This window comes from Taudactylus pleione, unplaced genomic scaffold (assembly GCF_031769625.1).
Source record: "Taudactylus pleione unplaced genomic scaffold, aTauple2 ptg000918l, whole genome shotgun sequence".
NCBI classification, from domain to species: Eukaryota; Metazoa; Chordata; class Amphibia; order Anura; family Myobatrachidae; genus Taudactylus; species Taudactylus pleione.
Window position 1 is genome coordinate 2565426 of NW_028285319.1, and position 17113 is coordinate 2582538.

Sequence of the window (17113 nt, forward strand, 5' to 3'; positions counted from 1 at the left end):
GTGCATAACCCTGCTTGGAGCTAATTATTTTGCATAATCTATTTGTTGTTACAGCTGGTGCACTACTGATATAAGCCTAAGCTGCATGTGTTTTTCCCACGTTTTTCTCAGCAAAAAGGGAGCATTAACACAGACTGCATTTCACAGCTATAGACTGCCAGCACACCATTGATTCAAGCTAGAGCAGCAGGTTTCATATTTAGGTCCCTCATTTGTTTTTTGGTAAAGTAGAGTTCTGCAGGAATTGTGGTTCTTGTTGGTTTCACATGCTTGCCAGCTGGGGTCACTGGTGGATGACGGGGAGATAATAAATAAATATATTGTCATTGAATAGTGTAATTAATTTCCCTCCATCTGTATATGGTAAATATCTCCTATCATTTGTTGTTAATTATTAACAAATAATAAAATTGCGTTGCACCTTCCCTCCTGACTGTCATTGTGTCTGCAAAAGGGGAATTCAGGCTTGCCTCTCTGTCACGGTGTGTCCTATCTTAACACGGGGAAATCGGCCACCGAAGCAATCCGAACACACCTCAACCTGGTGCTAGTGGTGCAGCACTGTACAAACCAGTCAGTACATCACACTTCTAAGGGAAAGTGGTTCACCAATAAATGTTATGTGTTTGGATGTTTTGCAGTTTAGTGCCATTCTCAGTGGTTGCCAATTTGCCTTCTCATCCCCTCCCCATATATTTTCCAGATTTTTGTCAAAATATATTGGCTTTATTTTTATGGCAAATCTTTGTGTCTGACTAATTAAGGCAATTTTACATGTCTAATATTAATGGTGCATACACACACAATGATTTAGTAAATGGACGATTTTAGTAAACGATTTTCGTTCATTTTTTCAAGGGAAAACTGAATGAAAATTGTTTACTAAAATCATTAATTTACTAAATGTAATGAATGATTTTTTTGAACTACAAACGATTTTTGCATATTCCCTTACTGAAAATCGTTGAGTTGCTCAGTCTAACTGAACTACAAACTACAAACGTGAACGCACGTGAACGATAATCGTTCATCGTTTTAACTCCGAAAGTGAACAATTTTTTCAACGATTTAACGATAAACAATATCGTTATTGATAATTGTTCAAAAAATTGTTGTGTGTTTATGCAGTTTAAGTGGTTATAATTTAAGGAATGTAGGAGGTTTTGAGTACAAGGTTCACACTCCGGAAATCAGGTCATTTGGAAGTTCATGGGTTATTTGTAGTAATAAGGAATACATACTGTACAAATGCAAAACATTTGTATTAATGATTATTATTTTATCCAAGTATTGTGGTTCCAGGCTTTACTTTTGTGTGTAGTTGAAGACCTAAAAAAATAAATTCATCTCACCTGTATTCTTCTTGAGTGAACCGTGGGATTACAGATGGCTGCAGAACTGTTATTATAACCATTGTGCTATTAGATTTCACAGGGTCCCCGTCATCATAAGCAATCACAACCAGCTACAGGGAAAACACAGGAGATTATTGATATCACTGTAAAATGGCAATCTGTATTAGAACAATAAATATGGCTGTTCTAGCAATATGATGTAATAAAGTTATTACGCCAAAAAATATATCTGATTGTCCTATATATTAGGTAAGTATTTTGTGATTCTGCATACGTATAGATTATACTGTTAAACAGAAGTAAATAGCCTCAGTGCACTAAAGTGCTATTATTTTCTAATTTGGGAACATTTACAGAAATCAAGAAACACCAAATTTGGAAATGTGAAAGTATTAAGCTGTCAACACACTAGACCAACTTTCATCCAACCATCCAACTTGTTGATTGGTTGGAATGAAAACCCTGTTAAGGTATGGGAGTAAATGATGATCAGCAATTTGCTCCTAAATGCCAGAAAACAGATGAAAATGGTCGTGCATACAAGTTTGTTAAATGTTTGATCTAAACCATTTGTTCAAACAACAGTTTTGGTCCATTTTCTGGCATTTGGGAGCAAATTGCTGATTGTCATACCTTACCAGATTTTCATTCCAACCAATCAACTAGTTGGCTGGTTGGACAGATAATCTTTAGATGTGTGGCCAGCTTTAGAATATGAAAGGATTGCAGCTCTTGAATCAGTCTTAAGCACATTGGTTTTATATCTGGACAGCTCTGATCAAAGACATTGTGGTCAAAATGAAAGGCCCACTTTATTGGTGTACTAGGTCTTTTCACAATATGGCTTCCTTAGGTTTTGCCCATTGTAATAAAGATTTAGGGGATTTTATGTTTGATTTAGCTCACCTGAAATAGAATCAATTTGAATACAGAAATCCCTGTCAAGATCCCAAATTTACTCAAATTCGATTTTGGTAGCCTTTTTCTAAATCAAATTCAATTTGGTTCGATTTTGAATAGTGATTTATTTTTCGACTTTGCATGCCCATGTCCAAATCGAACACAAAATTGAACTTTAAATCCCCAAAATAATAGACCTGCTTCATGCTGGAATTTTTAGCATGAACAGGTATGAATTACATAGATGCATGAGATCAGTGAGACACAAGCATGCTTCTGTGTGCAAAAACTTTGTAAAGTGTTAAAAATTTGTACAACAATGATATGCCCCCTTCTAAAAGCACAACCAGCACCAGGCTTTTCTGAGCTGGTACTGGTTGTGAAAATACGGGGGGACAATAGATGTAGTGGTCCCCTGTATTTTCCAAAACCAGCACCAGACTCTTTCTAGTGGGGGTGTAATGCCACAGCCATGGTACCCTTTCACCAGGTCCCCCAGCCAAAACATTATACCTAACCACTAGTCAGCCCAGGCTGGGGATCCCTGGGGAGGTAGGGAACCCCCAATAAAAGGGTTCCCCCTCTCCAGGGCACCACAGTTCTGGGCTGTTAGCCCAGGGCATTTTTTTTTTTTACGCAAAATCAACCCGGCACACACTAGCCGGGGCTTTTAGGGGGGACCCCATGTATTTTTTTTTTTAATTTTAACACTTTACAAACTTTTTACACACAGAAGCATGTACGGATCTCACTGATGCTAATATCGCCAGCATGAAGCAGGTCTATTATTTTGGGGATTTGAAGTTCAATTTAGAGTTTGATTTGGTGTTCCTTTTCAAATCGAATATTAAATGTTGGATTTGTATGTTGGTCTATGTAAAAGTACTGATGTTTTACCTATGTTCGGTTTTGAGTGGGATTTGAGTTGGATTCGATTTCATGTTCGATGTGACATTCAGTTTTGCCTTTAGTAAATATCCAAAGGCAAAATCGAATGAAAACTGAATGCAAATTTGAATGTGAAATCACACAAAAATCAAACATTAGTAAATATACCCCTTAGACCTGGTGATAACCCTTCTATTGATAGAACAAATATTGTGACAAATCTTACTACTATCGCCTACTGTACAGTAAGAGTAATTCGCAATGACTGATTAAAGCAAAGTATGATAAAAAGATGAAAGATGAAAACAAAGCATTATCTCATGTTTAAATATTTTTTATTTAATATGTGTGATTTATTTTTTAACCAGAGAAACTGCAAGCCTTAATCAGGGCTGGCTCACGAAAGGGCATATCTGCAGAGATTGGCTGGAAATCAGAATGTGAACCCTTAAGCCCATCCACTACTAGACATGAAAACGACTGCATGATTATGACATTGTAATCGTGTAGTCGTTTCTCAGTCTGTGATGAGCCTACACTGAACAAGCAGTCGTTCAGTGCAGACTCATCAATCATCTGCAAACATGCTGAATCTGACGATATCATCAAATTGTCCAGCATGTTTGCCTGATGATAGATGACTAAACGACCAGTGGGCATGCGCATCGCTGGTTGTTTAAGACAGTTTTACAAGTGATTTGCAAATGATTTATGAACGATTGAACGATATCGCTATCGTTCAATCGCTCACATATATCGCCTAGTGGATGGGCACCTTAAGTGTGCCAGGCCAGTGTCGTGAAGCATCTCAAGTCACATTATATTGGTAAACTGTGGTGATGAGGGATCAAATAATCATAATTTTCACTCATTGAAGGTTGTAGTTATACGAGTATGCGGTGTGGTTGGGGTAGGCAACACTTAAGGTCAAATTTTACTGAAAAATTGTACAAAACGTTGCTGCCATATTCTACATTTCACTCATCTCTAAGTAGTAGCTTTGGTGTATGCACCTAAGTGGGTATTTAGAACTTTTAAACTCCGCTACAGTTTTCATAGCACTGACAGCAACCAATCACATATGCGGTTGCATCTAAGGTTTTGCTCATCAAACCAAAAAATTACAAAATGCTTGAGACAGATTGTGTGGAAATGCAGCAGAGTCTTATTTTGATAGATTTCCTATTTTTATGTTCTACAACAAAGTCTACATACAAAAGTGTAAATTGTAAAAAAAAAAAAAAGTATTAAGCACTAAGGGTTCTATTTACTATCAGTGGTTCAGTGGTTGCTGTAGCGATCATTATGAAGCACTACATATAGCAGCAATATATAATAATGTACCACTGCAATTTGACATTCTGGGGTGAAGATCCAACTCCTAAGAGAAAGGAATTCTCCCTCCCATCAGCAGATGACAAAGAGTTACAGTGATATGCAAGTGTGATTCTAAAGTCCACACATTGTTATTTGACCATGGAGGGGATCCAATAAAACTTCTCTCCACCTTCTCTTGTCCCCATTGGCCATTATAGCTATGCCATCCTGAGGTTAAATTAACTAAGGCAGCCATCCCTATAGATGTCAATGGTGAATGAAGTAAGGGGCCCAAAACAGTTTAACGGTGGAAAATGTCAAATTTCTATGGGTCAACCTCTTCTTAAATTGAGAGAAGTGGACATAAGGCAAATCTCTGCTTCATAAAAAGATCACTAATTTATCATTACCGCAAATCAATGTAACATGATTTGGATAATTTTGATTTATAGATCTTAAATTTGGTGATTGTCTGATCTCTGTTAGCGCAAAGTTAAGACTGTACATTGGGAAGCAATGTATGACAGTAGCGCAACTATTTTACATTTTACTGAACACAACTTAATTGGTAATAGAGTAATGAATTTGTTTTTCATTATGTAATTTCTGAGGTTTTCTCAAACACAAGTTAATTGAAAGTGTTAAATATAAACAGTATGGGCCTGTTATACATAGTAACAGAGATAAAACACAACAGATTTATTGAGGACCTTCTCAACTACTACATGTTTGCTAGAGCACAGATCCAATCAGTGTTCACCTTTTATTTAACCTCATATAAATATCTGCCTTTTGGTAAGTACATCTTTGTTATGCTACAAAAAGCATTAACATTGGCTCACAATTAATCATCTCCATCAGATTTGCCCTGGGATGTAATTTGTCAATTATTTTGTTGAATTTTTTTCTTTAATTTATATTATGCAAGAAATGAGTGAGAAATCATTAAAGATAATCAGCAGAGGTGGATCAGTTTCATATGTTATGATAAGAGTATTTCCGATGGGTTCACATAATCTCTGTCATTATGTTGCATTTCAAATATCTACAGTCTTATAAAGTAATTTGTTTTAGAACCCTCTGTTAAAAAGTGAAAACTATTTAAATAAACATAGACAACAGTTGGGCTGTTGACTTACATTTTCTGTACCTATAATCAGTAGGGTTAGGAAACAATATGATTAATGGATGTTTTCAAACTTAAAAATAGTTTACAAAAAGAGAATTATTGTAGTTAAAAATGGATGGAAAAGAAACAAACAAAAATAAAATAATCAGGTGCCATTTCCAAGTTGTATGAATGAAGTTAAACTAGAACTCTTCTCCTCAAACTAATTCTAATATTGCTGATGAGATACCCATAAGGGGGTATATTTATCAAAGTTTGATTTTACATTTAATTTGATGTTTGATTTAGCTCACCTCAAATCAAATGTACAAATCCCTTATCAGATCCCAGAATTACTAAAATTAGATTTTAGAAGCCTTTTCTAAATCGAATTTGATTTGGTTAGATTTTGAACAGTGATTTGATGTTCGATTTTGCAGGGACATGTACAAATCGAACACCAAATCCCACTCAGAATTGAACTTAAAATCCCCAAATGCATAGACATGCTTCATGCTTTAAATTTTAGTATGAGCAGGTCTGATTGGCACAAATGCATGCATAGATTAGTGAGATCCATGCCTGCATATGTGTGTAAAATTCTTGTACAGTGCTAATTAAAAAAAAAATGAGTGGGGTCCCCCCCTAAAAGCACAACCAGCCCATGACTTTTCAGAGCCAGTCCTGGTTGTGTAAATACAGGGGACAAAAGACTTAGGGGGTCTCCTGTATTTACCACAACCAGCACCTGACTAAGAAAGCCAGTCCTGGTTTTGGAAATACAGCAGACAAAATGAGCAGGTAACCCCTGTATTTATCATAGCTAGCACTGGACTCTTTCTAGTGGGAGTGTAATGCTGCAGCCAGGGGAACCCTTTCTCTGGGGCACCTGGCCAAAGCATTACACCTGACCGCTAGTCAGCCCAGGCCATAGATCCCTGGGAAGGTGGGGATCCCCCAATAAAGGGGTATGCCTCCCCCGGGCACCCCAGGCCTGGACTGATAGCCTGAGGCTATCCCAGACACCCTGGGCAGTGGGTGCCGGGTTGATAGTGTTAAGTGTGAGTAAAAATACAAGTGATAACATTGATTTAACAGTAGAAGTACAGGTCTCAGCAAGCCTCCCCTGCATGCTGGTACTTTGAGAACCACAAGTACCAGCATGTGAGGCATTAAGGGCCCACTGATACCTCTAGTTCACATATAAAGAAATGTTAAAATAAAGACAAGACACACACACACAACATGACAGCATAAGTTTATTTCACACATACACACTAACCCATACTCATCTACAATACCTGGACTGGTCCTCTTCTCCACCATCTCCTTAAAACAGAAAAAAGAGGAGCCCAAACCACAAACTATACCATCATCTAAGGACGGTACTTCCCGAATGATGGGCTCAGACATGGCATTACTTTTAGAAATGCTGGGGCTGAGCATTCATTGGCTAAGAGAGGTGAGCCTGCACCTCTCCCAGCCACTGAACGGTTCCCAAAATTGACTTCAATGGTGAGAACCGCAAGGTTGTGCTTGCACAGGCGATTTCCCAACTGCATCTGCGGAAAATGCCAGGAAAATGCCGGCGGTGGCTGTTTACTTGGAGATTTCTACAGCACTGCTACCGCCGATGTGGGCCTCCAGAGAGGTAAGTATTGAATAAATGGGTGCAGGGTGTGTGGTGTGGGCCCCCCTGGACCCAGGGGCCCTTGTGCAATGAACACCCTGCACCCATTATAGATATGCCCCTGGTTGCAGGACAATATTACGACTTGATCATAATAGTGTGGATCTCAGAAGGATCTCCAGCTTTTTTTTTCTGGAGAAAGAGGTTATCACAGCTTCCTCCTATTTAACAGAAAGGATACCACAGAAAATCCACTGTTTTTTTCATCACACTCCTTGTGCTAAACTTTTCAAAATGAATACACAAATTAATGTATTTTCACAGAAAATAGGACTGGCTCCTGGAGAGCCCCAGATTGGTAAATTGCAGCTCTACTAACAGCTGTATCTCTGCAATAGGTAGAGAAACAGATTGTTATTTAGCACAAAATAATAATGAACATATCCCTATATTTAAAGCTCCATGATGTCACATCACAGTATGTTTATGGCAGCCTCCTCATTTTAAACTTATTTTAAAAATATAAATGTTAATTTTAGCATATTAAAAATAAAAAAAGGATTGTGTGTGAAAAATTTGGCTAGTAAATGAGAAGTTTTTTAAAAATTAGTTTATTGAAAAGTTGTATGCTTTCTACATACTTTAGCAATAGTAATGGATGACACAGGAAAATAAATATTAAATTATTTTGTTGACTATAGTAAATATGTATTGTATACACAAATATTTTATCTAAACATTTAATATATGAAAAATATCTAGTCCAATTTATTTTGCTTTATAAATAAGAATATGGAATTGTTTTGGCAAATGTTTTAAGAGCTTATAAATTAACTAGATTTTTTTTTAAATAAAATTGAGTTTTGTCCATCACAAACAAATGTGACAACATACTTATTTTCCCATCAAATCAACTTAATGTATTGCAGAAAAATGGGTTATAACCTTCACTGGAGTAAAGAGATGAGATGTCACCAGAACAGAAAAAAAACAAATGGTTTCCTTTTTTCTATAGGATGCAGAGTGGTTATTTATTAAATACATTACATATGTCTGTATATGCAATACTATCTAAAAAATATGATATCAAACTGCAAGATTTACATTTTTTATATTTTTTTTCTTTGTGACAAACTGTAATGCTTTTTATTTAAATACAGAAAAAAATCACATAATTTCAGTTGTTATTTTTAATGTTTTCCTCTAATACAAAGCTAGATTTATTCTACAATCTTCACTAGTAGCATATGTTGCAGGTTCAAAACAGGAATACATCAGGTATACTTGAATCAAATTTTTTTTTATTTTTTTTTTATTTAGCTTGTAGAGCAAAACAAATTAATTATTATGTTTGAATAAAAAACTCTAGAAGACAGCCAAGATAGCATGAGCTACTGTGTACATAACAAATAATATTTGCTAAATACATTCACAAAATCAAGTAATATATGCACAAGCAATTAAAAAAAATGTGAATTTGTAATCAGCTATAAGGCACTGAGAAGTGATAATAGCATACGGCTAACTTGTTACTAGAGATTATCCTCCACATCATCATCAGTATATATTTGAATCAGACCTCTCACCTGATATAACTTTACCAGACATATGCATCTTTGCAGGTCTGCATCTGTTTGCAGTTAAGCAAGCACACGCTACTGTAACTGCACTCCATCTATGTTAAACTGCCCCTTCCATTTTCACTTCCTAGTGGGTCTACACTGGCTGTAGACCCTGTGACTGCTAGCCTGTTCATAATGTTAAATTTGTGAATGGCCTACTATATGGTGGCCACTAAAAAATATTTAAAGATTACTAACTGTATTTACCTTATTTCTCTTTTTCAAAGCTTCACCCAAAAATGTATTGAAACCAAAATAGCCCTGCTTAAAATGCTTTTCCACATAACTGTCCTCAGTTTCCGCTCTTCTACCCTGCAACTTGATGTTCTCCAGAAAAGTGATAAAAAGGGGCATCTTTACCAATGTTATTTTGCCAGAAATCCCCACAAAACAGCCATTTTTGGTGGATCCCCGCAAAGTTAAATATCTGTAACATGGGGGGACTGCAACATATATATCTTTATTTCTGATTTGTAGATTATGGGCTCCATTATGCAAAAGGTACTCACAAGCAATCCATAATACCCCTGCCTAGCACTCTCTGCTTGCAGATTTGCAGTCAGCATACCAAGCATATGGAGTATAGCGAAGGAGTCCAGAAACAGAAAGAAAAGAGATTACATCAGCAATCACAGTTCCTATCCATTGGATGTGATTTTTGGTAGATCTGGCCGTGAGAAGCGTTGATAAGAAATTATAATTATTAGGTCTAAAACCCAATAATTGATAAATATGGCCCTGAGTATTAATTGAAAACAGTTTTGCTCTTTATTTACTTTGGTGATAATAGTCAAAGTACACTTGCATGATATAAACCTGGATAGAATATTTTTCTAATGCATGAAAATATATTAAAAATAAATAAATAAAACAATTGGTATAAATTTGTTACATGAAATAATATAGGTGGAATGTGGCCTATCTATTCAAATGTGTGATCGCACTATAGTTTCCTCTATCTAACCGGCCATGATGGATCAAAGGCATGGGGTAGAGTTTGGGGAGAGTCTATTTATTGAAAATGAATTTATTATGTAATATTGGGGCTGTGTGGGAGTGAGGTTTATTGTGTATGACTGCAATTAACTTAATGTTGAGTAAGGTTCGAAGGATGAAGGTCTAATTATTAAAAGTGGGTTCTAGTGATGTAACGTTAGGGCAGATTGGAGAGGTAAAATTAAGATAATGGGGTGCTGAGTAAATAGTCCCCTGTTGGTTGGGAGATATATAAATATTACACAATACTGAAGAATTTAAGGGGATCAAATATCACTACCCTAAATGTAGAATACCAAAGAAGACCTAAATATAACTGCACAGTATAGTATGTGTATGGATAGTGAGTAATATTTAAACTAAACATCATAAAATCAAACAATTTAATAAAACAATTGTAAAATACTACATGTAAATCAGCCTTTTCTGAAACCACAGTATATGTCATGTAATATAACTAGAGATATGCGCTGCCAATCTGTTTTGGGTTTGGCTTTGGACCAGATTCAACTCCGTGTTTTCGTTTTGATTTTGCAAAACCACCCCATGTGTTTTGGTTTTAGATCTGTAGTTTTTTTTTAATAAAAAAAAGCTAAAAATCTGCGACCAATGCTGCATATTTGTAGCATTGCTTGGATTTGTGAAGCTGCCGGTTGAGCGTCTCTACGTGAGTCTAGGTGACTGCAATATTTGAATATTTTCACACAGCCACTGCATACGGAATCGTAGATGCAATAGCATTTGAGTCCAGTTCTGAATTAGATCCAATATAACTGTGATATGGAAACCTATACGCAGTCAATGGTTTTACATCTCCCATTTATAGTGCACTACAGGATTTGCTGAGAGTTAACTAGAAGCACAGTTGATTACTGTGAGTTATTTCCTTGTCTGGAATTGCTGTTTTGCTGGATATCTACATCATTTGGATTTTCATCTCAAGTTGAAAAAGAGACTTCTGCAGAGTGTTTGTATGTATAATTCATTTCACATTTGAAACATGTTCTCCTTACAGATACAGAATTAGGGTCCTCATTACATTTCATGTATGTGACTATATTATAAGACCTACCTGAGCTTTAAGATACTAGCTTTAATTTGGCTTACTATTCATGCACGGTTACATCTAGCTCTTCTCTGTTTTGAGGGCAGGGAATTTAGTGTATTCACTTATTGCTAGGCTTTCCATATATTCATGTCACTATCCTTTTATCTAATTGCACAATATTTGGATAATAGGTGACTGTATTAGCCTGAAGGCTTTTAAACCCTGAGTTTGCACCAAATGTTGCCTACATGTCAGTTTTTAAATGGCATGTTTCTGACTAGTTGGTTTTAGTTGAATGACAGGCCATGGAGCCAATGGATTTGTGTGGTAGGGTTTGGGGGAACTATGAGAGTCTACAGTCTAAAATCTAGATTTATCTGGCCTCAAGCCTCCTGGAAATTCTCAGTCACTCTGCCCTCATTGCTTGGGTTGACCTGGATAGAATTGTTTGTTACTATCAGATTATTGGTTCCTTTTGGCAGGAAAGAAGAACTGATCAGTGGACATCTTGGTGCAATAATTTGGTGCACTCTCCATCACTAAGGACTTTGCTGATACCACCTTACTGGGGTGCTAGTGACATCATCCTTCCAAGTGGGATATGATGTGGCATTCATTGGAGGAGAGTTGGATAACATGATTGATAGAGGCAACTGGGGCAGACATTGCCCCCAATGCATGTTGACATTATTACACGATTGCATTGTCTTAATGTCGATACTGATAACTGACCGTCTTTTTATTGCACTCATACATATGTTTTGTTATTAGGAAATTATTACTTTTTTCTACCAAAGTTATGTTTCATGTCTTTATTCAATTTTATGAATAATGTTTAGATAAATGATGTCTAAATAATGGTATGACAAGAGGTCACAATAAATTAGGGAAATTACAGTATCCAGAAAAGCAGCATGTGAACTTAAGACAAGAGCAACAGGTAGTAAAATCGTAAAGAACAGTGGGAGAGAGCAGGACAGTCTGCCAACAGTCTTGGTTCAGGTGGCACAGTATCGATATTGGATGACTGCCTCACTGAGTCAGGACTTTATCCTGACTGCAAAAACAGTCAGCAAGTATTTCTGCTTCTCATGATTCAGGAGGTGCATGTAGAATTACAAGCATATTTAAGGGGATGGTAAGTGAAAGTAATAAATAATGTCCTTTGTAAGCTGGGCTGTTCTTTCAATCCTAAATATCCTGCATGTTATACATCAATGAAAGGACTGGACTTTTTATATCCCTAACATTTGGACAATAAGTTTAGAACAGCAAATTAATAAAGTAAATAGTTTGAAAATGTGGTTGAAAACTTGGTATTCTAGTATTCTTACTGTGAAGATTGTGCTGGGGTCTTCATTGAGATTCACTCTGGTTACAACACGACCAGTGTTCTCTTCCACGTCAAATATACTAGCGCTGTATGGAAACCGGACCACGTCTACTCTGTACCTGACATGACTCGCAGGAGTGCCCTATGCAAGACAGATAAACACAAGGTATTAGGACATATAAAGAGATCACAGCTAGCTAATAATTAGCATATTTTGGCATTAATTGAATTTTCATAAACATGTTTAATAGTTATGTAGATAAAAAGATGCATTTAAAACTAAAAAAATATTATCTTGAAATCAACGGCAGAAAAAATCTTAAACCATTATACAGCCTAACATAAAATATACCCACAAAACATCAGTAATTATATTAAGTTGATCCTTTAGCTTATTGTTAACATCCATTCTCTTGCAGGATGAATTCACTGGGATGTTCCATGGCTAGTAGTTGGCCCTAGAGCCATTTTATAGTCACAAAAGTACTGAAGTACTGTTTTATGGATGCACAGGTGGTACTAGTAGACAGGAGTCATTCTATACTTTCAACAGGGCAATTTAATACTGTAATGATTTTGGTAAGAAAAATACAATTAAAAATAATAAAGCACACTAATTATTATGATTATACTTACCTATAAACCAGGCTAGAATTAGTATAATTTTAAATTGGTAGGTTGAGCACCCCAATAAAAGAGTACTTATTTTCCCTGTTAGTACTATACTCATTTTTTACTCTCCTGGGTGCACCCCCACAGAGTAATTCTGTCATATCCTATTTGACCTAACTATTTTTTGTATGTGGGTTTATCTACCATCTTTGTGATAGCTAATAAAACAGTGTTGGTCGGTACTAGTGCTCAGGGTTTCCCCACTCCCCTTCCTCAGTTTATCGCATCTCCAATTTTGATAACATTTTACAAGAAGCTTGGCATATATGTCAGTCTAACTTTGGGAAGAATGTAGTTCACAATATGCAATAATAGCAAAACTGTGGCCCTCAAAGTGGGGGTGGGTGTAACTGTCACTGACTCCACAGTGCACAATCAGCAGGTGAGGACATACTTGCCGACAATCAGCTCCCTCCTTCCGGGAGGGAGCTGATTGTCGGCTAACAGCGGGGGCGTGGCCGGTCAATAACTTCACATTGGGGGCGTAGCCGCACGATTGCATCATCGCAGTCCCACCCCCTCTTCACAATGCTGTTATTTTCAGCATTGTGAAGCAGAGGCCGGGGCCACAATGACACGATTCAGCGAGAACCGCGTCACCGGCCTCCCTGCTGCAGGGGTTTCAGGTTTATTCTGGGGGAAGGTCGGGAGGGCTGGGGGATGCCGGGAGGCTTGCCTACCTTTCCGGGGGGCCAGGAGCAGCACCCGAAAATCGGGAGGGTAGGCAAGCCTGGGTGAGGACGATCTCTAAAATTGGTCCCCTTGACATAGAACGACTCTTCTTTTTATTATTTGTCTGTTCTCACAAGTACACATATGGTTTAGGAAGCTAAGATGATGTGACTTCAAGGAAACCTGAATTTGCTTTGGTGAATGTGGCCTACCTGCAGTATGTATTTAGTGCATGCAAAACCAAGATTTTGGTAAGCAGACCAAGATATCCAAGCACTGGTGACCACATATTTTGAAAGGTGTTCTCAGATTATTAACTGCTTCAAACTAAAGCCAATTACAGTAGGTGTCAGCCATTACTCTTAACAGGTCGAGCTTTGTGCATTAAACCAATTTTAGCATGGGAAATTACATTTATATGCACACAACATAATGTAAGTAAAATATTCAACTTTACAAATACTGTATGACACATTAAAGAACTACAGTGGTCGAGTTACTAAGCTGTGTTAGGAGATAAGGTGAACGGTGATAAGGTACCAGCCAATCAGCTCCTAACTACCATGTCACAGGCTTTGTTTGAAAAATGGCAGTTAGGAGCTGATTGGCTGGTACCTTATCACCGTTCATTTTATCTTCTACCACAGCTTAGTAAACAGACCCCACAGCCCCTATATACTGTTATTTTAATGGCTTTTAGTTTGCACTATTACACCTTAATATTGTGGTCAATAAAGCCTGCAAAATGTATTATCAGTGCAATGCATCAAGAAGCAAGCATTGGACATGTACCAATCTTTGTCTCTAGCACTTAAATACATGCAAATGTGCAACACAGAATGAGTTATGCTCATGTATTTTTTTCCAGTATGTAAATAAGCACCATCACTAATTTAGAAGGCTCTGACCAAGCGCTCCATCTCTTAACCAAGTGCTCTATCGGATCAAAGATAAATACAGCATATTTTAAAAAAGTCTAATAATCATAAAACCTTCATTTTCAAATTACAAATGAACAGTTTCATATTTTTTTCACAACTTTGGGAATGTGTGGATTGAATAATATAGTTGGTTACATGTCTGCCAACATTTGTAAAACATTGGTATTCCAAAAGCATGGTCTCTGTAGAAATCCAACCTAATCATAGATGTCTAAGTATCAATCTGCTGTTAATTTCTTGCTGTGAGAGAGGTCTAATTGACATTTGTCACTTCTTGCAAAAAATTATCAGTAAGATGGATCTGCAATCAGTAGTACGCAAATATAGGCAGGATGTGTTGGTCAAGTCAAAATGACACTTAATATTCTGAAAGCAAAATAAACAGTGCTACTCTTATAATGGAATATGTCACAGTAAAGTAGGATATGCAAATGGAAGCTTTTTACACACTGACAGCCAGACTACCGTTTATCCTCCTTTAGCTGTACAATAGATATAATGTTTTTTTTTATTTAATTCAGATTTGTTGCCTTGACATTAGGCACATCATGTTGATACAACCCAATCCAACCTGTAAGATTAGATACTGGCCTATTTTTTTTTAAGAACGCAAATATAATTTAACAGTTCACTAGATAAAACACACACACATGGTGCAAACAGACTACATGTCGATTACATCCACCCCTCACAAGTTCATTAGAATATTTCGTACAACTAAATACACATATGTAGGATACACCCCAACATAAGTAGCACTGGACAGGAAAAAAGTTTCCTTCCTGCATTTTCAAATAAATTGTTGCATTTCCAAAAGTGGAACTACACTATTAAGACTTTGGACGACTAATGGATTTCAAATGTCAAAAACTGCACTGTAACCTTTAGTTACCTTGAAAGACTTTTTGATGAATGCCTGCTTAGATGACGGAAAAGGTATGTCTGAAGCATAACATATGCCGTATGGCTTTACATTTTGAAGTTACGCTGCCAAAAACTAAAGTTTTCATATTACAGAACTGCCAGTATGAAGCTATCAACACTTTGTAGCTGGTCATAACAAAGAGCTAACAAAAGGTTGTCATAGAAATATTAGTATCATTAATCATGTCTCCTTCTCCACTTAGGTTTAACAGAATGGCAAAGACAGTATTTTTGAATATTAATATGAAGCGTTTAAATATACTTCATTTAATTTACTAGCTATTAGCTTTAGAAGAAAGAAAGTCATGTATTTATTTTTTAAACCATAGAAATTGTACTCTGTAACATTAATAATGACAGTAAATACATGGATTTTCCAAAGGCCTACTGTAATGTCATTTAAAGGAGAAAAATGAAATTTGTATGCAGTTCTGACACAGAGCTCACACAGCCTATCTCTTCTTACTTACATCATCGATCTATCAAAGACAAAGACATTTCTCTTCTTGACATTAAAGGAAATATATTGTTAACGGTTTATAATTTTCATTTTCTTTAAATGATTTTAAATCTAAAATCAATAACTGGCTAAAAACCCACAAATGTATGATTACCAGAACTACAATATACAGTAGGAGTTGGGTTTGGAGCCCTTTCACATTTGATGAAATTGTATATTTAGCCTAAATATGTCTTTTGTAAATAGGTATGAGTATGTGTGAATTGGTTGATGCACATATTTAATGCTATAGAAAAACAAGGGAGTGGCCATAATGCATTGTACTCTGATAAAGGGAACACATGTACAAAATCCACATTTATGCGTACTTCATAGGAAACAATGGTGAGATTATTATTTTCTTTGCAAAGTTCTTCAAACCAAACAATTCTTGCTCTCTATACCAGAAGTTCATAGGAGATCTGAAAATGATGATGTTTGTCAGAATGGTGCATTACCCTTAAACAGATGAGATACCATTCTTATAGTGAGCCCAGAAGTCATTCAGAAATGAATGGTAATACCTTTCTTTAAACTAATTGACCAACATTTTTTGTGAATAAATTAAAAGTGGGTTTTCACAATTGGATCACTATACAGAATCTACTGTACATTCCGGACTCAAGTTATAAAGAAACCAATGGTATTTTCTGGGGAAAAAAATGCTTCTGATGAAAATAAGATATGATTTGTGTAGGTGCTGCACACAAAAACCTACTGGTATTTAAGATGCAACGTGATGAGGTCAATAGTGCATGAGGTTAGCTTTCATCTGTACTAAAAAAAATCTTGAGACTGTATCATCTTAAGTAAACAACTTGGATGCAACTTTGTTTGACCCAAGCCTCTCACATGCAGAGCATTTGGGGCTCCTCTTTACCTGCCATGTAGGTGATATGTACATTTCCAATTGCTACTGTACATTACACTTTCGTAGTCAAATGGAAAAACACCCCCCTAAATATGCTTTGCTTTTCTCCCTAAAAGTCATGGACACTTCAGAAGCATCTTGTCTACAACCCCATGATTTACAAATCAGGATGCAATATTTATGGATATTGAAAATGTTTTGTTCTGTTGCACAATTGCACCCCCTCTGCTTCCACCCCTGGATAACTTACCAACTCCACACATATAGCCCTTTAGAGGCAATAGAACCCATTACCTCAGTGCTGTCAGGCAGTAGTGCTAACCACTACGCCATCCAT

The 17113-nt window shown here is 36.6% G+C and overlaps 1 protein-coding gene across 1 annotated transcript in view; it reads right to left on the minus strand.

Annotated features, from left to right (window-relative positions):
- Positions 1–17113, minus strand: part of PCDH15 (protocadherin related 15) — a 1543840-nt gene that overhangs the window by 252856 nt on the left and 1273871 nt on the right. The window contains exons 22-23 of the mRNA XM_088459638.1: positions 12199–12339; positions 1353–1465 (exon numbers count right to left, since the gene is read on the minus strand). Of these exons, the coding sequence (XP_088315764.1) occupies positions 1353–1465; positions 12199–12339 (254 nt within the window). The remainder of the gene's footprint in view (positions 1–1352; positions 1466–12198; positions 12340–17113) is intronic.